The 22,594-nt window shown below is 35.6% G+C and overlaps 1 protein-coding gene across 1 annotated transcript in view; it reads right to left on the bottom strand.

Moving 5' to 3' along the window:
* CFAP47 (cilia and flagella associated protein 47) overlaps positions 1-22,594 on the bottom strand; it is a 543,896-nt gene that overhangs the window by 94,245 nt on the left and 427,057 nt on the right. Inside the window, exons 55-58 of the mRNA XM_042974584.1 lie at positions 18,136-18,244; positions 14,250-14,354; positions 10,546-10,702; positions 3,936-4,034 (exon numbers count right to left, since the gene is read on the bottom strand). Coding sequence (XP_042830518.1) covers positions 3,936-4,034; positions 10,546-10,702; positions 14,250-14,354; positions 18,136-18,244 — 470 coding nt within the window. The remainder of the gene's footprint in view (positions 1-3,935; positions 4,035-10,545; positions 10,703-14,249; positions 14,355-18,135; positions 18,245-22,594) is intronic.

Here is a 22,594-nt window from a genome sequence, read left to right as displayed (position 1 = left end):
TCCTCTATATGGAAATATAAACAGCATTAGAAAAAAAAAGCCCTAGGAAACACTGCCATAAAGGGAACTTTTTTAAGCTGGTATTTCCCAAATTTAAGCATAGAACTTAGTTTTTCTTTAGGCTTTTTTTTTTCATATCACACCTATTTTATCTCTTGAAATTAGTATTTCACTCTATACATTTAGGTAAATATTGGTCAAGAATAAGATAATCTTTGGGGCGCCTGGGTGGCTCAGTTCGTGAAGCATCCAACTCTTGGTTTCAGCTCAGGTCATGATCTCATGGTTTGGTGAGTTTGAGCCCCACACAGGGCTCTGTACTGACAGCACAGAGCCTGCTTGGGATTCTCTCTCTCCCTCTCTCTCTCTGCCCCTCCCCTGCTCATGTGGTCTCTGTCTCCCTCAAAAATAAATAAATAAACTTAAAAAAAAATAAGATCTTTATAGTTCTCAAATATTCACCAAGGAAATGTTCCATGTAGAGGTGGAAAGACTTAGTTTTAAGGTTATAAATGCTTTACATGGTATATGAGATTATCCCTACAGTAATTTTTACAGAATGGCCGATGAATCCCTAAATCCCTAAAAATGCCAATAGCAGGGTAAGAAACAGAGCTCCCGTTTCTGTGGTACCCTTAATGTTTAAGTTCCCCAAATCATCAGAAACACTCCTAACACTAATGCCACATAAGAACACCAGAGCAAACAAAAAGTTTCTAGAGAAAGTTTCTAGAGAAAATAACCCCTTTGGAGATCTTATTATATAGAGCAGCAGGGAGTGCACCTTGAATTGTCAACCCAATGTACAGGCAGGATGTGCATAGTTTACTGAAAAAAAAAAAAAAAAAAAAAAACAAGCCACAGAAGACACTAGGGAAATCAATAAGGAATCCAGGAGAAAACCGGATTAAATTCGAAAACCATGTGAAGACAGTAAGAACAATATAAATTATAATTAACAAAGTACTTTCAGAATCTCTTTTTTGCAAAGCAGAAAATTTAAAATTGGAATACACAATGTTAGGCTCTGTGTTGACATAAATTACATTATATATAATTACTAACTGGATTACTTATTATTTAAATTTGAAAATATGCAATGTGGATGGAACTGGAGTGTTATGCTAAGTGAAATAAGTCATACAGAGAAAGACAAATACCATATGTTTTCACTGTTTTGTGGGTCCTGAGAAACTTAACAGAAGACCATGGGGGAGGGGAAGAAAAAAGAAGAGGTTAGAGAGGGAGGGAGCCAAAACATAAGAGACTCTTAAAAACTGAGAACAAACTGAGGGTTGATGGGGGGTGGGAGGGAGGGGAGGGTGGGGGATGGGTATTGAGGAGGACACCTTTTGGGATGAGCACCGGGTGTTGTATGGAAACCAATTTGACAATAAGTTTCATATACAAAAAAATAAAAAAATAAATTTGAAAATATGTTAAAAATCACTTGCTGAAGAATAAACAACAGGAACTCAAAAAAAAAAACTAGCAAGGAAAGTCATTTAAATATATGAGCAGTGCAAAATTAATACAGAGAGATATAAAGTTTGTAAACTTATGAAATAAGATTCTTGACTTTGGTAAAAGAAACAATAATTTCCATACCCAACTCCACATTTAGAGTAGGCAATTCCCTGGGACTTTATTTTTATTTATGCATGTATTTACTTTACCTTTTGGCCCCTTTTACCCATTATTTGGATTATTTAAACAAAAGTACTGCCACTGGAAGCTTTATGTTTTTTGTCATACACAAAAATGAACTTTATTAACACTTATAAACATTATGCTAGAAAATGAGGAAATAAATGGTCTTGGATAAGGAGATTATTGTAAAGATGTAGTTCTCCCCAAATTTGTCTACAGGTTTAATGTAATGGCAATCAAATGTTTACTGAGATTTCTTTGAAACTTGACAAAAAAAATTATTCTAGGTTTTTTCCATAAGGATAAACAGGTGATAAAAGGAAATAAATCATTTGAAAGATCAGGAAAAGAAAGAAATAGAATAATAAAATGTAAAACTATAGGATTTAAAATGTATAGCACTGGAATAAGACCTAAAATACAGATCTATGTAACAGAATAGATTTTGTCTGAATACAGCCTGCAAAAGTAAATAGCTACAGAATGATTATTATTATTGAATGAGAAGATGGGAAACTTGCTAATTAGATGAGGGGAATCAAATTAGATTATAATTATATAGCAAAAAAGCAAAATCTGGATGAATTAAAGGAGTAAAAGAAAAAGATGTCTATTTACATGTAACTCCCCATTACAAAGAAGAATATGTAGGTGAATTTTTTGATTGATTTCATTATGTGGGAAGACTGAAAGTGTAGAACCAATGGGAGAAATTAAAAAAAAAGAAAATGTCTCATATAATTAATGGGTAAGTAAAATTAAAATATACACAGACATATAAATAATACAAATATAATAAAGTTGTTATTTGGCATTCAGGTGATTTTCAACTTTTCAGTATTATAAACAATACAATATTTTGATTCTTTCTTTAAATGATCTCAGCAGAATTGGAACTACTGGGTCAAAAGGGGGCTAATTTCTAAGTTTCTTTATGTATTACACAAACTGCTTTTCAGAAGCTATGTTGTGATTTGTATTCCTTGAAGCAGTATGTGTTCAAATTTCACCATGGTTTCAATGAAAAATAAAGACAAAAAGGAAAACAAAAACTTAGGCGGCTGTCATTTAAATCAACATCTATTTGAATAATAGTGACTATGAACATATTTGCAATCATTCTTTGGCCACCTGTACCTACTCTTTGTGAACTGTTCACATTTTTTTTTTAAATTTTTTTTTAACGTTTATTTATTTTTGAGACAGAGAGAGACAGAGCATGAACGGGGGAGGGGCAGAGAGAGAGGGAGACACAGAACCGGAAGCAGTCTCCAGGCTCTGAGCCATCAGCCCAGAGCCCGACGCGGGGCTCGAACTCACAGACCGCGAGATCGTGACCTGAGCTGAAGTCTGACGCTTAACCGACTGAGCCACCCAGGCGCCCCTGTTCACATTTTTTTTAATGTTACAAAGAAATTGAAAACAAAGACTTTGAAGTCAGATACAAGGAGGTTCAGCTTCACCCTTAAGCAACTGTCTTGATTTTGTGTAAGTTAATTTTTCTGAATTGTAATCACCTCAATTCAATAAGAATAACACCTACATGATGGAGCTGTATCAAATGAAATAAAATAATGAGATTTAGGATGCTGACATAAATACTACAGTACACAGAAAAAAGTCAGGAACCTATTTGTATTGGGATGCTAGTAGTAGTTGCTGATTTCAGTTAGTTTTTTGGTATTAAGATAATTCATATTTTATCATCTTTATCATAATTGTTATGATTAATTTAATGGAATTTTAAAATATTATTTAAGCAAATTAATATTTTTTAAGCTGTAGATTTTTAGGCGACTTCATTATTTCTTATGCCTTAGATATTTTCCTATTCATCAAGGTGCAAGTGGGATGATTAATATAGTGTACAAAGAGATATCCTATAATAAATTTTCAGGGAATTATTAGCTTTGTAAAGATGCAATTATTTTTCATGGTTATGAATAGCTTTAGCATACTATTTATTTTTAATTTTCCAAAACCTTCTTTGACTCACACACTTACGTATTAATTAAGTGGTATGACTTTTGACCATTCACAATCTCAAAGATAAAATATTTTACAAATTGTACTTCTATGTTATGGAATGAAAGCCGGTGAAGACGTAATGAATATATATAAAGGTTATACTATCCATGTGTTTCTATCAACTTGCTAAATTTGTATCCAAGTTTTTAATTGTATAATAATTATTAAATATGTATTAAGACAACAGACATACAATTTCATCATCTCTGAAATACAAAACCATATAGAAGGACAGAATATAATGCAGAAATCCATACCTTTTGTGTGACTCAGGCCACTAAAACTGAAAGCAGAAGTCTGCCTGAAGAACTTATCCCAGTGATGGTCAAGGATGAGATGCCTGGGCTTTTCCCGACCTAATAAAAATATAAAGAGATATTCTTCAATGTCACATTCAAAAGGAAAAATAGCAGGAGAGATTGAAAGAGAATCAAAACTCCCCTCTAGTGGGAAATTTCTCAGATAATTATTTTTCCAAGTATATTTTAAGATGACATTTAAATGCCATTTTTGAAGAACATAGCCAACATTATAAATGGCTTTCTCTATAATATTATAAAATCAACTCATACATTCTTAGAATTTTAATTTAAACTACTCAAACAATAGATATGAATGAGAGCCTGTTTGAGCCCTCTATCTAAAAATGGCTGGCAGTAGTTAATATTCACATATGCATAAATGAATATGCATTGACAGTAATTTAAACCAATAAATACAAAACCAATTACCCAAAACATACTAGCTACATAACAAGTACTTGCTTTTAGTGCTACCATATATAAAAGATAAAAATTTCTGTCGGCACAAGCATTTATATATAATTTTAAATACACTGTCCTTGGAAAGAAATGTGAGTGCATGATATAACCCCCATGAAGAGGATTTTTGTAACACTTGGTAAAATTGTAAATTTATTCACCATTTTGCCCATCAATACTACTTACAGAAATACACCTTAAATACACATCTCAAACATGAAACAATATACACGTAGGGGCATTATTTGTATAGCAATACGTACTGGGGCATTACTTATATATATATGAGTATATATATGTATATATATATGTGTATATATGTATATATATATGTATATCATGTATATTTTTATACAGCAAATTATTAGATACTCCTTTATCCCTACTTTCATTTTGTTTTGCTCTTCAATAAAACTATTGGTGTCTGGAAAAGAATCCACTTATATCTAAACATTTGAATAAAATCACTAACACTGCATTTAAATTTGAATTTAGCAAAAAGAGTGAATAATCTCAAGACTATAGCTATTTTAGTTGAAAAGAAATCAAAACAGCTATATTATATGCATTGACTACTGCGTCATTCATTTATGTAACTTTTAGGTATATAATCTGTAAGTGATATTTCACAAATAGAATACCACAATGTATATATGTTTTTGTGTATGTATATTACAGATCTAGTAGTTTTGAAATGTGCATATGACAGTTTTGTGCACAAAACAGATGATCAGTATATAATCAGTGACTGAATATTCAATTCCTGCTCTACCAACATATGCCAGCACTGAAATACTCATTTAGGTAGGAATAAAGCTATGAGTGGATATAACCCCTGCCATCAACAAGCACAAATTAGCAGGTCTGGAATGTGGTTATATGAGCAAGGGCACACACATACAAATAATGGAGATGTGTCCTTAAATTCCTAATAGGTACATCAGGCCCTAATTTGTAATGTGTTGACTCAAACCCACCCATGGCTACCTTTCCTTTTTCCACCTTTATTCCTGGCTAAATAGGGTGGAACCTTGACAGCAGGGGCTGGAGTGGAGGGCATTATTATTGATCAGAGAGGATTGTGGGAACTGAGTCCACTGATACCAGTCACTGAGCAAGGGTACATGTCGAGGCTGATCAAGGAGGCCAACACAGGAAGTCCAAGCATGTATTGATGAGGCAGAACCAGGGTCTGATGGCAGAGTTAAAAAGAGAAAGGAGAGATCTGAGGAGCTGAGAAAATGTGAAAGGAGTGGCAGTCAGAGGTATTTCCTGAGGTCCTTTGATTGGATGAAGGGAGGCCTCTTTACTGAGATCTTAAAGGGAAGAAGCAAAAAGAGAGGCAAGTGCAATTCTTTACAGCCTTATCAGTATGGGGCTTTATAAGCACCATCTGTAAGCAGACAACTTAGAATGCCAGTTAGGTGGCCCTGGAGAAGATAGCTAGACGTGATGAGTTCAAGACACTGTTCAATCACTGGCTCACTGCATGGTTTTGGAAAATTTCTAAGCCTCAGGTTCCATATCTGAGAAGTCTCCAAGAGTCTTTTTTTAAAGATTGGGTATAGTCACATTTACAGAGCTCAAGCCTGGTACAAAGTGAGTGTATAACAAATGCGAGTGCCCTAGGTTATTTGAAGCTTTTGTGAAGTAGTATCCTGCTCCTCATGGGACTCATTAACGGTCTGTTTTGGAGATGTCTCTACTATTCTCTTAGCGTTTAGGCCATCTCCTCTCTAGCCTCCCTATCCCATCCATTTAAATGCATCCCATTTAAAGGTTGCATGAAGTAAGATATGAATAGACCCCTGAAATATAATCTTTTCAACACCTTGCCTTGTGTAATGTTCAACTGAAAAAAACTTAGAGACAGGGCGCCTGGGTGGCTCAGTCGGTTAAATGTCCAACTTTGGCTCAAGTCATGATCATGATCATGATCAAGTCATGATCACAGTTTGTGGGTTCAAGCCCTGCATCAGGCTCTGTGCTGGCAGCTCAGAGCCTGGAGCCTGCTTCAGACTCTGTGTCTCCCTCCCTGTCTGCTCCTTCCCCACTCGCACTCTCTCCCTCCAAAATAAATAAACATTAATTTTTTTTTTTAAAAAAAGCTTACACACAACACACAATAGAATTAAAAAATTAAATAGAATTTAATGAAATAGAATAAAAGATTCTTAAATGTCAAAGGGCAGCATTTCTGAAATAAGTTATTAAAATGGAAATAGCTAAAATCTCAGCAGATGAAAAGACATTAGACAATTGGCAATATAAAAGTTTGAGAATGAGTTTGCAATTCTAAAAACATTGCCTTCTTGGAAAAACAGTGCATTCTGAAAGATATCTTTTCCTATATATCTTGTATATCTATTATATCTATCTATCTATCTATCTTTCTATTGAAAGAGAAATCAGGAACGCTGGATCTGAAATAGTGTGAGACTTCTCTCACTCAGCAACCACCAACTTGGTGTTATGAGTCTTGCTACCAACTTCTGTAAGGGGATTCTGTGAATTCTGTAGCATCTGTAGAAACGATGATCTCTTGAAAGATAGCAAGGGATTGCACAGTCCTTTCATGAAATAATGTTAAGATATTTGCAAATATTTAATTAGAAGGTCTTAATTTAGTACCTTTTAAAATTAGTATATTTGGCATACATGTTAAATATTTTTATCCTTATTGTCAGTCATGTTTTCTTGTGGTCCCTTCAATAATTCAAGCCAAATTATGAGGCCCAGTCGCCAAGAATATGAATATAAGACACGAACATGGTGGCTAGAAAAAAAACAGAACCCACAACAGAAAGAAGGAAGAGGTTATGACAGAGAGAGAGAGAGAGAGACAGAGACAGAGACAGGGAGAGACAGAGATAGAGAGAGAGAGAGAGAGGGACTTCAGTACTGAGAAAAGGAAAGGAGAAATATTTTCATAAAGGAAGGGGTGAAAGTGAAAAAAGGAAAGATACCAGAGGTTGGTGTCATTCTTGGTCCCTGGTCTCCTCAGGTTGAAGGAAGGGGGAGTATCTGAGGGTCTAAACATTTACTCAAGAGAGAGCAAGTTTATTAAAAATACTGTTTTAAAATACAAATCGGGTGGCTCAGTTGGTTGACCGTCTGACCTTTGGTTTTGGCTCAGGCTGTGATCTCATGGTTTGTAAGTTCAAGCCCTGCATCGGGATTTGCACTGACAGTGCAGAGCCTGCTTGGAATTCTCTCCCTCTCTTTCTCTCCCTCTCCAGTTAGTGATCTTGCTCTCTCTCCCAGAATTAATAAATACATATTTAAAAAAAATACAAAAGACTAATAAGTCTTTCATTGTCAAGCTTACTGTTTTTTCCTGTTATATATCAAAAGTGTTTCAGACCAATTAAAGAAAAAAAAACAAGCCACAAATTACTTCATAATTTATTCAAAAAAATTTTATGTTTATTTATTTTTGAGAGAGAGAGAGACAGACAGACAGATAGACAGAACCTGAGCGGGGGAGGGGCAGAGAGAGTGAGGGAGACACAGAATCTGAAGGAGGCTCCAGGCTCTGAGCTGGCAGCACAGAGCCCGATGCCGGGCTCGAACTCACAGACCGTGAGATCATGACCAGAAGTCAGACACTTAACCTACTGAGCCACCCAGGCACCCTACATAATTTATTTTTTAATGTTAACAATCTTGATCCAATATGTTTTTATAACATTCACATCCTTCTGAAGTGATTTGCCTGCAATTGTCTCGAAAATTCCATTTCTTGGACAGATCCATTTATCAGCCTTGTATGTTGTTCCCACACCAGGAATTCCGAACCCCAGAAGTGGTACGAACTTCAGAACGGTATTTTCTTGGTGCCTAGCTAAATTTGTAGTTTCTAATCCCAGACAAATGCCTTTTGTATTTTAATTTTGTCAGCTCCACCCTCCATTCCCTGCAGCAATTACTTTAAATCACTGTGCTACTCTTCAAATCTACTCTGTCACTGATCGGCAGATAAAAATATAAATGTAACCGCACTTAATTCCAAAGCCCCTCTAGCACCCTAACAATTTATCTACAGCCACGTTTGTTTTACCCTATCTCCACCTGTCCAAAGGTAGAAACGCCCCTCTTGTTCAAGGCTATTCCTTCTCCTTCAAGTCTGATCCCGGTCCTCCCAGAGCCATACCCATCAGTTAAGCCCTACCTCTTTTACAGCTTTAACTTCTGCTCAAGCCTGTCTTCTTCTTTCTGCCTATACAAATGCTCATGTCTTCCATATTAAAATGCTGACTTCCTTGAGTCTATAATCAACTTTTTTTTTTTAAGAAAACTTTTTAAAAAAGTGTTTATTTTTGAGAGAGAGAGAGAGAGAGAGAGAGAGCATGTGCAGGAGGGGCAGAGAGGGAGAGAGAGGATTCGAAGTGGGCTCCACACTGATAGCAGAGCACCCGATGCAGGGGTTGAACTCAAACTGCAAGATCATGACCTGAGCAGAAGTCAGACGCTTAACTGACTGAGCCGCCCAGGCGCCCCTACAACCACCTTTTGCTAAATACTGACGTGTCTCTCCTTCTCATCACAGCCAAGGTCTTCACAAGACGATTGTACATTAGATGACAGTATGTTCTTAATTTTTACTTAATTATTTTATACCAAGAGCAGGAGGAGGTGATCAGGAAAGACAAAAACTTCAACAAGTAAACGATGCTGTTCAGCTTCAGCATTAATCAAAAAATAGTAATTTGCATTCATGATAAAATACAATCTGCCTCTGTCAGATTGATGGAGATTAAGGAGAATGCTACTAGTCAGGGTTTACAAGGTTCAGGAAAAGAGGGAATGTCTGTAATTGACTCCTCGTAGGAGCATGAATTGCAACAGTATAACCATCCTGGAGAGTAACTTGGTTATTTATATCAAAAACCTTAACATGTATGCATTCCTTTTGGCCTAACAATTGAGCTACATAAAATGAATTATGCCAGCAGTAGTAGTGTTAGTCGATGTAGTAATAATATTTGAAAAGATAAAATTAGTAATGTCCAATATTAGATTTAAAATGTGCTTCAGAAAACTCATAAAGAGTTGGTTTCAATTTCAGAACCTCATTATTTGGTCTTTTAATAAAAAGTGACGAGAAACTCTACAAGATCTAACTTAAAAACGTGTATTTGTAATATGACATGGAAAAAAAAACCCAAGTTTTGTTAGACCCAGAATTTAACCCAAATATGCTATTTATAAAGAAAAGAGGGTGCATCCATTGTGGAACACAGTGTGAAGTTTCCTCAAAAAGTTAAAAATAGAACTACCCTATGATCCGCTATAATCGCACTACTGGGTATTTACCAAAAAAATACAAAACCACTAATTCAAAGGGATACTTGCACCCCTATGTTTATATGATGATGATACTGAGTGATATATGAAATTACTGAATCACTATCTTGTGCATCTGAAACTAAGAGAACACTGTATGTTAACTATATGGGAATTAAAATTTTTAAGAAGGAAGAAAAGCGGGAAATGAAACAAAATCAGAATACTAGAATTTCTAAAAACTTTTAAGGAATAAGCATTGGCATAGTTGAGTCAGGTCATAAAAAATCTTACAAATCTACTAATTTACATATTTGGTTTTACAGATTAAATTGGAAGAAATTGACTTGGTACAGAGATTTCTAATTTCCTTTTTTTTTAATTTTTTAAAATGTTTATCTATTTTTGAAGGATAAAGAGACAGAGCGTGAGTGGGGGAGGGGCAGAGAGAGAAAGGGAGACACAGAATCTGAAGCAGGCTCCAGGCTCTGAGCTGTTAGCACAGAACCTAATGTGGGGCTTGAACTCATGAGCTGTGAGATCATGACCTGAGCCGAAATCTACGCTTAACTGACTGAGCCACCCAGGCGCCCCTAGACTTCTAATTTCTGATTCTGGCTCCACCATTTGTAAACTGTGATTTCAGCCAAGATACTTCATCTCTCACATCTTGTTTTCTCTTTTACAAAATGATGGTGTTGAAACAGCTAATGGATTCCTAAAGTGTCCATTATCTCTAAAATGCTTGGATTCTGTGATAAAACAGGTTTCATTAATAATTACAAAATAACATACGTAATATATATTTAAAAAAACTTACTTGTTAGTATGATATCGATTAGAACATCTTCCTTGGTGGGATTTTGGAAAGTTATAACAACAGATGATTGAAGACTGAGGTATGCGGTCATTCTTTTTATGTCTATAGGCTGGGGGAATAGTCCTATTCCAGAGAGGAAGAATCTCCATTCTGTAAACTGTTTAAAGATAAACATTCATGATACATATATCCTAATCATGTACATTTTATTTGCAACACTTAGTAAATGTAATATGCATAAAAATCTTGGCAGGTAAGAGACATTTTGTTGTTAATATTAATATGCAGTTATATTTTTCCTTTCTTTTCCAAATTCTTTTTGATTTCACTGAAATTTCAGTGTATTTCTACACTTAAAAAAAGGGGCAAAAGACCCATACTCAAAATATTAAACATATTTCTATGCATAAAAGGTTATTTATAGCAACATAAAAGAGAAATCTTAATGAAAACCTTGCATTTCTATTCAAGGTTTTTTAAGAAATCAATTTGTCTAGCAAACTGGATACTAAATACTGCATCAAGTTTCCAAAATCTTAGGGTGAATTTCAAATGAAATTCAGATAGTTATCACATGAAGGCAAAGATGGCGAGGCACAGATTGAAGCCCCATTAAAAGGAAGTGTGCACAATTGCATGGCATATTATTTATCCCCACCGTCTAGTACAGTGTACGTTCTGGTAGGACAAGATAGGGGAGAAGAGCTCAAAAATTACGTGAAGGAGATCACACGTAGCCATTGTTCTTATCTGGGTTTCGTAAGCCTGCAAAGCACTGTTTGAAAATGTTCCCTTTGTGTTCATTTAGAATGAAAGTCTCGAGAGTACAGCAGACTCTGACTCAATTCTCTGCACTGAATACTTTGCTAATGTTACAGATGAATAAGGAGGTCACTAAATGAAAACCAACACAAAATAACCTAGTTTATAATGTATTAAACTACATAGATGTGTCCAAGCCTAAATTCCAACAAAAGAGGGAAACTTTTAAGACTGTTTCGAACGAGGATAGGTGATGAAGTAAATCCATAAAATGCTGTGTCTGCATAGGAAGGATTAAAAGGAAGTTTTACCTACATATATATTCAGATGACTGCATTACTGTTAGTTAGACATTTTACTAACAACATACAAGTACACTATGTTTTCACTTATGATGTCCTTCCTTGATTACACACAACTGAATGACTGGGATTAAGCATCAGGGTTCAATTACATTAACAACTGTTTTACATAAATTACTTACTTCTTTTGGCTACTTGATAAAATTCAATCCTGAAGGACAGAAATAAAGTTACTTTAAACCACTGGGAGTGAACCAAACTACAAAAACAAGGAGGCCAATGTCAATGTGTTCATGTTTTGCCATATGGCCTGGAATACTGGAGCTTCTAAATTAAACCATATCCCATATTACTGAACGCTAGTATCCAACAACTGCTCTGGCATTGCTTAAATTATCCCCTTGGGTTCAGAGAGGGGAAACTAAAGAGTATCCAAATGAACATGTGCATTAAAAAATAGTGACATATTTAGCCCATCTTTATCTCTAACTTTTTTGAAAGAAGACACAGCAAACCCTTTAAAGATCCAATTCCCATGTTTCTGAAAGATAATTAGCAGAGGTAAAAGATAGCAAATCTCGCTTACACACTAAGCAGAGCTCAAGGACAATACAGCCTCCTAAGAATTAACAAAGTTTTCATAGACACAGGCTGCAAGAATCACAGATTCATGCTGGGTAATCAAACCAGTCTGACTTTATGTCTTCTTTCATTTTTGCTATTCTGACCTCTAGATACAGCAAGTCACACGATCAAATATGAATGAAATAATGGCAACTATGTGAAAATAAAATTAAAACAACTGAAAACCAAGAAAGAAAATCTAAGAACATCAGTCTGGTCTCTAAGAGAAGGCCTGATTGCCAGGTTTGCAGCCTACTATTGTTGCTCTTATTCTGTTACACTGTAACACAATCTCATTTAGAGACTCTGGTAGCATAAAGTAGTGAAGCCCTAAGCAAAGTAACCTCAGGATTCAAAATGCGCACAAACAACTTTAGAGCGAAGTTAGAGTTTTACAAAGCAGGGGCTCTTTACCTGGCTCCAAACCGGAAATGAATGAAATAAATGATAAACTATAGCCACTTCCTTTAGTTCAACAAGGACAAACGATCAGAAATAGTTCAAATTTATCATATAAGGACTGACATTTGTAGACTTTAGATTAAGCAGCTACTCATTTGTGTGTGCCAGGTCAACTACATAAGAGAGGGATAGAAACCTACATTAGTGTTTCCCTAATGGTTAAAAGTTACTGTATACTCTTAGAAAAGTAAAACCTTTAACTTTATTTTTAAAAATATCTTCTTTAGATGGCTACATATAAATAATACCATATACCATATTTCCAGAAGTTCATTCAATTAATACTTTCCAAGAAACTGTTTTTGCTGGCTAAGGACGCTGTGTGGATGAATTAGATAAAAGAGGAAGTCCCGAATGATTCAGGGATAAAATGAAAAAGAATGGCAAAGAAAATAAAAAGGAAAGGCAAGAAAAATCTTAACAAGGCAGCACATTGAAAAAGTTGAAGGGGTCTGCATCCGGGAGCTGAAAGGATAAATGAATTATTGATTTAAATCTAACCACAGGTAAATCTTTGGAGATGTGCTACAACTTCGAAGGAGATGCTCAGGGTGACTGAAATCAAGCACCAGTGTTAATCTGAGTTACAAAAGTTGTGTTGATTACATACTTGTTTAAGTTCTTTTGTGTTTGATACAGAATTTCACGGGGTGCCTGGTTGGCTCAGTGGGTTAAGAGTCCGAGTTGGGTTCAGGTCATGATCTCATGGTTCACGAGTTCGAGCCCCGCGTCGGGCTCTGTGCTGACAGCTCAAAGCCTGAACCCTCCTTCAGAGTCTGTGTCTCCCTCTCTCTCTGCCCCTCCCCCACTTGTTCTCTGTCTCTGTCTCTCAAAAATAAATAAACATTAAAAAAATTAAAAACAAAAAAATTTGACATTCAATTTCTAGGCTAGGATTTTCTAAAGCTGAGATGGAGAACTGGAGAACTGAAAGTAGAGTTGCACTGCTGATGTGTCAGACTCTTTGAATTGATACAATTTCCACCAGAAATGCAAACAACTAAATTGTCCCTAACGATTAAGATGAAGGGGCCAGGCCCACTATGAAGCAATGATTTAAAAGATCTGCCTTGTGGGGTGCCTGGATGGCTCAGTTGGTTAAGTGTCCAGCTCTTGGTTTTGGCTCGGGTCATGATCTCATGGTTTGTGTGTTCAAGCCCTGCATTGGGCTCTTTGCTGAGAGAGAGAAAGAAACACAGCATGAGTGGGGGAGGGACAGACAGAAAGGGAGACACAGAATCTGAAGCAGACTCCAGGATCCAAGCTGTCAGCACAGAGCCCGACGTGGGGCTCCAAGCCACGAACTGTGAGATCATGACCTGAGCCGAAGTTGGACGCTTAAATAACTGAGCCATCCAGGCGCCCCTGAAAGTAGCTTCTTTAGACACCTCCACATGCACAATGTATACTGCATTTCCAAAAGTTCATTTAATTAATAATTTACAATGCACTTGTTTCACTTGCAAAAAATGTGAAATGAATGAATTACATTTACTTATTTATTGATTTTGAAATTTAATTGACTTTACTTGGTCCAAGAATACTTTGTCATACCTGAGCACAGTGGAAGATGATAGAAGCCTGATGACCAGTTCTTCCAAGAGCAGAAGGACAGAAATGAACAGATACCTCTTTGGTGGAGTGAGGAGGTATGGTCAGCTGTGTAAATTCAGAGAGAAAAAGAAAGAGAAAGAAAAATCGATACTTTTATTTGAGTCAGCACCTTTGCATGCTAGGTATATGCCAGACTGATATTCACGTGATTAGTATGTTACCTTGTACACGTTATCCGTTCCCAGTATGCCTGCTTGGGGCATACTGGTATAACAGCCATGGTAAACAGTGTTTAGTGGTGTTTGCACCATGTTCTTCTCCCAGACAATGACCACATGGAGTCACTTGCTCTATACGAGGAAATCAGGATTAGGTTTTAAAGCTGAGTAAGAACCCTGAAGAGTAGAAATATTTAAGAACCCATAGCTTATTGATCATCCCGATACATGTTAAACCTCTGGAAACCTAACTTGTAGCTTTGGCGATGTCAAACGAAATGAACTGATTCTAAGCATAGATGTAAGGAAGGCTTCTTTAGTGTACAATGAAGTGTTCCTTTTTGTCCGATCACATTCACACTCCAGGTGTGACCTGTTAGAATAACTTGAGTCTGAACAGTATTAGAATGAGTCACCTCTTTAGAGATTGTGAAAGCCAGCAAGTCCATCACAATATAATAAGGATTTGAGTACCTGGGTAATCAGAATGCTATACCGTGAATAATATAATATCTAACATCAACACCTACAGAATGATAAAATGAGAGGGCACATGTCTGAAAAGTAAGTTTATTTTTTTCACTACCATATTTTGCCAGATAACTTTTGAAAATGTAAAACTGTAAAATAGCAGTGACATTCAAATCCTTGTAGAAGGTAGTACTTAGTGCTTAATAATAATGTTCTGATCATGACCATGAAATACAAATACAAACACAAACTTAATTTTATATTTAGAACAGAGGCAGCTCCTTACTAGATATATGTATGGTTTATCTACAGCAAATATTTATATCTTAGGTTGGCTCTCCCTCTGACGGTTAATCACTTAAGTTCATGCACACATAAGGAATATAAATTAATTTCAATATCAACCTTAGTAAAAAAAATAAGAGGGGCGCCTGGGTGGCTTGGTCGGTTAAGCGTCTGACTTCGGCTCAGGTCATGATCTCCCGGTCCGTGAGTTCGAGCCCCGTGTCGGGCTCTGTGCTGACCGCTCAGAGCCTGGAGCCTGTTTCAGTTCTGTGTCTCCCTCTCTCTCTGCCCCTCCCCTGTTTATGCTCTGTCTCTCTCTGTCTCAAAAATAAATAAACGTTAAAAAAAAATTAAAAAAAAAATAAGGAAAGTTGTATTTCATATTTTCTTTCAATTTAACAAATATGAAAAAAGTTCTCCCTCTATATATATACATATATATGTATAATATATATATATAAAATCATCTATTTCATTGGAAAAATTATATAGTACTACATTAACTTGGATTTTAATTCTAGTTCTACCACTTACTGACCACATGGGTTTTTTTTTAGCCTCTCTGGCCTCAGATTCCTCTTCACTAAATATATGTCAGAAGCATGCGGTGAAGATAGAGGTAGTGTATACAACCAAGCAGTAACTCAATAAAATTCCCTTATTTCCACCTGAAATTCACTGAAAAATCCCATGTTACAAGAAGGAAAGATAAACACCACTGGTTGGAATTTATCTGCAGCAAATATACTGGCTTAGTATACTGGGATATAGACAATATATTAAATATAGGACCTTTGTGAAACTTAAAAACATTTAATTACAAACAAGTGTCATCACGATAACTGATGCCAATACCTGAGCTTACACTGGATCTTAATTCAAGAGAGAAAGATAATTGAGGCAGGTGAATAAACTCAAATTTGGACAGAATACTAGATAATGTGGGAGATTAATTACACTATTAAGAAATATAATCTGAAGTATTTAGTGTTGAAATAGCACAATGCCTACAACTTACCTTCAGACTGAACATTAAGAAATGTAAGAGAAAGAGAGAGAGAAAAATATAGCAAGTCATTAATATAAGAACCAAGGTAGAAGGTGTAAGTTTGTGCATTGTATTAGTCTTTCAACTTCTCTATACGTTTGAAAATTTTTATAATATACAGTTGAAGGGAAACAAGTTTTTTATATCATTATTTACCTTGATAATAAGTCCATGCTTACTTATTGAAGCATTTATGAGTAGTCATCAATATTTTAAAATCTTTACTTATGTAAACACGAATTCTATGCAACCAAGCCAAGAATAAAGTTAGATATGTGTGTGGGTGTGTGTCTCCCTTTCTAGTATATAGTTATATGTACTATATGTATTATATAGTATATATATATTATAGTTACCACTAATATGTGCTCCTATTTGTTCTATGATATATAGTAGTATTTTTCTCATCTATAAATTTATTTTTGAGTTGTTTCCCAGTATTCAAGTTAAGTACATATTCAGGGCTCATGAATATTTTATAAGCGTATAAAAGAATGAACATACTAGAAACATGGTTAAAATGTTAAAGGAGACGCCTGGATGGCTTACTCAGTTAAGCATCTGACTCTTGATTTTGGCTCAGGACATGATCTCACAATTCATGAGTTCGAGCCCCGTGTCAGGCTATGTGCTGACAGCATGGAGCCTGCTTGGGATTCTCTCTCTCTCTCTCTCTCTCTCTCTCTCTCTCTCTCAAAATAAACAAATAAACATTTTAAAATGTTAAAGCAGAAGCTATATGCTTCATTATGCAATATACTGCATTTGTTTTCCCCCGGACTAAAGTTTATATTCTTCTGCAAAAACAATGATATAAAAGATATAAGAAGCACCACTTTCTAATGAGAAATTTCAGTTATTTGTAAACTATATCCTGACCACCATATTCTGGCTAATTTATGGAGAATATAGTGTTAAGTAATATAAGCATGTGTGTATAGTTATTCTGAGATTAAACTACATACAATTTTAGCAATACCATACTTAGTGATATCTCATTTGACACACTATGGCAGTTAAGAACTAATTTCATATCGTGGTATTATTAGCTGGTAACCAGTGATTTACAAGAGACAGGTATTAAGATATAAATGAAATCACATAGATTTCTTAAACAATCATTAAACAGCAAAGAGTAAAAGCCTTTACTTAAATACCATATCTACTTAGTAGGGCTTCATGATTTAGTGTGAGATCCTCTGAAGAAAATAATCTATCACAATTATCATTTTGAAGTTTACCTGAAAACATGGTTTTGGTATTCACTGTACATATTTGGTATCATATGTTTGTAAACAAAGATATTGCTGCTAAACCTTTAGATTTTGTTTTGTTACTTGTGGGAGGAGAAAAGTGACTGGGGCCCATTGACTGGTTCTAGTCGCTGCTAGGGATCAAGGAATGAGAAAATGGGATAGAGAAAGGAGAGAGGGTAAGAGCTGTTCACACTGTTTACCAGTGGGGGAGGGGAGGTGGGCAGGAACTCAAGAAGGGCTGGAAGGCTGCCTCCTGGGGACACTGGAAACACAGGACTGCTGAGTCAAAATCATACTACTAGGAAATTATTTCCAAATCTGATTCCTAAAATGGTCAAAAATAAAGCACAACCAGTTTATTTAGAGTTCAGTGATCATGACTATGACTCTAGCATAGAGAATTTTAAAATTTTAGATGGACACGATATTGGTTTTTTTTGATAAATTAAAATTAGGGGGGATATATATGTATATAAATTCTATTTTTAAATTTTAAGCACTTAAAACCTTATGAATAAATCAAATGCTAATATTCCATGGTGTCCCAAACTCAGTATTGGAAAATGCTCTAGTAGTGGTAGGTAACTTGGCTTTCCAAATATACTTACCACCGATCCGTGAACATCCAAGACAAAATTTTCAGGATTACTGTTTGTTGCTTGCAATTCTAAGGTTTCGTGTGTGGGATTAACTAAAGAAATCATCTGAGCCATGCACCTGGGAGGAGACACAAAGCCAGTAAACTTGTTCAATGATAATTTTATAAGCTTGATGACTATTAATGGGTTGAACTGCATACCCAAAAAAGATATATTTAAGTTCTCACTCCCAATAACCCAGAATGTGACCTGATCTGGAAATAGGGTCACTGCAGGTATAATTAGGTAAGATGTGATCATACTGGAGTAGGGTGGCCCTTAATCCACTATGACTGGTGTCCTTATAAGAAGATAATGTGAAGACACATGAGAAAATGGCCATATAGCAATGGAGGTGGAGATTACAGTGATGCGCCCCTACATCAAGGAATACCAAAGATTTCTGGTTAAGTGCCAGAAGCCACAGATGAAAGAAGGATTCTCTCTTATTGGTTTCAGGGGGAACATGGTTCTGCTGAAAACCCTGAATTCAAATTTCTAGCCTCCAGAACTGTGAGACAATACATTTATGTTGTTTTAATCTACCCAGCAGGTGGTACTTGTTATGACAGGCCTAGAAAACTAACATAATAACTTGTGTGAGTTTCAAAATAAGAATAATCATATATGAACTAATGACATTTTGCTAAATTAGTCCCTGATTTTCTATTTTTGAGACCAAATGTTATTCCACCCTGGGTATTGGAATATATCCCAGTTTTAGGAGCAATATTTACTCATTATTTTATAACTGTTAAATTCAGCCAAAAAAGTTAACATAGTCTAGACATAATAACAAAGAGTAAAAAATTCACAAAGTTCTGTCCATTACATTGAAAAGATCCAGACTAATGATGAGTAAATGCCCTCCCCCCAGAAATGTGGCTATTTATGCTAAAAGCAAAGAATAATCAAGAGCGTTCATAATTCTCACCCCACTATCATTTTTAATACCTTTTGATGTATAACATGAAAATTGTCATCTTGCAAAAATGCAAATCAAACCACACTGGGATACCACCTCAAACCTGTTAGGATGGCTGTTATTAAAAAAAATAGTATGTGTAGGCAAGGATGTAGAGAAAATGGAATAGTGGTCCACTGATGATGGGAATGTAAACTGGTACAGCCACTATGGCAAACAATGGGGGGGGGGTTCTCAAAAAATTAAAAAATAAAACTACTATATGATCCAAAAATACCACTTTGGACTATATTTCCAAAATAAATTAAATCAGTATCTTAAAAAGATATCTGCATTTCCATGGTAATTGCAGCATTATTCACAATAGCCAAGATATGGAAATAACCTAAATGTTCTTCCACAGAGGAACAGATAAATAAAATGTGATATATACAATGGAATATTATCCAAACGTAAAAAAGAAGGAAATCCTGACATTTGTGACAACATGGATGATCCTAGAGGACATTATGCAAAGTGAAATAAGTCAGACAGAGAAAGACGAATGCAGTGTGATCTCATTTATATGTGGAATCTAAAACAGTGAAAAATAGTCTTGTGGGAATTAACATCAATTTCACTGCAAAGATTAATATAACTTGATGACATCTGAAATGGGCAAAGGTGCAAAAAGTAAGAGAGGTGTATGTAGCCTGTGATTGCCAGTGGACCAAGGGGCAAATATGTAAACTAAAGAGGTACTTGATTCATTGTTCATCCAGAAAAATGTTTTCAAAGGAACTGAATCTAATAAACCTTTTTTTAATTGCTAGTTTTCCCAATAATGAGAAATGAAGTTTATAATTATAAATGTGTATACTGAGGATTGTTTTTTTTTTTTTTTAGTGCTTATTTATTTTTGAGAGAGAGAGAGAGTGCGAGCAGGAGAGGGGCAGAGAGGGGGAGACAGAGAATCCCCGAAGCAGGTTCCAGGCTCTGAGCTGTCAGCACAGAGCCCAACGCGAGGCTCAAACTCAGGAACTGTGAGATCATGACTTGAACTGAAGTCGGACACTTAACCGACTGAGTCACCCAGGCACCCCAATATACTGAGGATTGTTGATGCACATATTATTTAGGGACAGAATTAAATTTCTTGAGTTAAAACGTTGTTATAGTTTTTCCTTGGGTTCCATATTCCTCATAATAAAATATTTTGTTATCAAGATGGTTTCAAACTTGTTAATACAGAATAACAAGGGAAAACTAAAATAATATTACCTGTCAAATCAATGAAAAACAAGAAGGTAGTTTTCTTAAATGTTGATTTATTTATTTTTGAGTGAGAGTGTGAGTGGGGAAGGGGCAGAGACAGAGGAAGACAGAGAATCTCAAGCAGGCTCCATGCTGTCAGCAGAAAGCCTGATGCAGGACTCAAGCTCATGAACTTTGAGATCATGACATGAGCCAAAACCAAGTCAGATGCTTAAGTGACTGAGCCACCAGGTGCCCCAACGAGAAGGTAATTTTAATGTGAACCAAGTGGTAGCACCTTAAAAACCATTTCCAGAATGAAGTGTACATGTGAACTCTGCATTATTTTTTTGACTTCTTATGAGTCTTAACCTCTTTTAAAATAAAAAGACACTTAAAAAAAAAAAAAGTGCCAAATGCTGGGGATGAGAAACTATTGTGAACCACGGAGAAGAATGAACTTTCTGTAAAATAATAAAACAAAAAATGCCTCCAATATGTAAAGGTTCCTGAGGTGACTAAATTCAATTAATTTCATGAATTTAATTCTGCAAATTAATTAGTAAGTGATCACTACCTGTCATTCTGAAATTCATTAATAATCATCTGTAAGGCAAACAATAAATTAAAGCTTTCTCTGACTTATAAGTGCAGAGTCCTGGGGCGCCTGGGTGGACCAGTGGGTTAAGCCTCAGACTCTTGGTTTTGGACGGCCTTCAGCTCAGGTCCCAATTTCAGGTCATGGTTTCATGGTTCACCCACGTTGGGCTCTGTGCTGACAGCATGGAGCCTGTTTCAGATTCTCTGTCTCCCTCTCTCTCTGCCCCTCCCCCCCTCAAAATAAATAAAGATTAAAAAAATTTTCAAAATAGAAGTGCAGAATCATACTAACTCCACTCATCTTTGCTTACACTTGATACAAACCTAGGAACTACATAATGTATCTCCAATATGAATATTTCCACTGCACTGGAGGCTTTTTAGCAAACTTCATGCTCATCATTCAGATGTTTAACAGACCCTCACACCAGCTCTTCTTATAGTCTCCTCTATCTCAGTTAATGTCACATCTTTAGTTCCAGTTGGTCAGGTCAAAACCTTTAGTGTCAACCATGCCCTGCTGTTTTCCTTATGCCTCAAATAGTAGTAGTCATTAGCTCCAATTTAAAAAATAACCCATAACTGAACACTTCTCTCCACATTCTGGCCCATGTGGTATCACTCTGGCCCATGCCGCTATCACCTTGGTCCTGAATTAGTGTAATGACCTCCTAACTGATATTCCTCTCACATCACATGCAGATATCAATTCCAGGTAGATTGTACATATAAATATAAGAGGTCGAGACAATATATTTTTCTAGAAAGACAAGTGAAGTTCTTAATGACGTTGGAGTATGGAAGAACAGGAGAAAACAAAAAGGTAGAGAAACGACATTAAAATTAAGAATTTAATTTTGTTAAAAAAATCTATTAAGGGACTGAAAGGGAAACTCACAAGATAAGAAGGAATATTTGCAACATATATAATCCACAAAGGTTTGTATCTAATATATATAAAGACTTATAAAGATATAAAGGAAAATACAAACTAACAGAAAAATGGTGAAGGGACATGAACAGGCACTTCAAAAAAGCCTATATCAAAATGGTCAATAAATACATGGCAGATACTCAACCTCATTAGTCATGAAGGAAATGTAAATGAAAGGTATATTGATGAACCACTTTATACACATCAGAATGGTCAAAATTAGTCTTACCATACCCACGTACTTGAGAATGTGAAGCAATTACAATTCACGTACGGCCGGTGGGAGTGCAAATAAATACAACCAATTCTGAACTCTGCCATTATCCACTACGTTAAAGTGATATTGCATTCCTATGTTTGTACCCAAGAAAAATGGGCATAAATATGCAACAAAAGCATATACAATGTTACATACAACACGTTTCATAATATACCAAACCGGGGGAAAAAAACACAAAAGTCTATTAACGATAAGAAGGATTTTTTTTTTTTGCAGGAACAAAAATAAATGAAGAATCTTACATAGAACAACATGAATGGGTCAATAAGTCCTGAATATCATTCAAATATGAGTGAAACAAGCATCAGAGAAAGTTTTGAATAGGAAAAAAGGAGTACAAAATTTATAATTAAAGAAAAAGACCATGACCTCTTAAAGTGACCATTCATATCTCAAGTATATCACAAAAAATATTACCAACACGAAATAGGAACAGAACATTATAATAAAAAAAACC

Source organism: Panthera tigris, chromosome X, assembly GCF_018350195.1.
Source record: "Panthera tigris isolate Pti1 chromosome X, P.tigris_Pti1_mat1.1, whole genome shotgun sequence".
Lineage (NCBI taxonomy): Eukaryota > Metazoa > Chordata > Mammalia > Carnivora > Felidae > Panthera > Panthera tigris.
The sequence above is the reverse complement of the archived record's forward strand: the minus strand, read 5'-3'. Positions and strand labels throughout refer to the sequence as shown.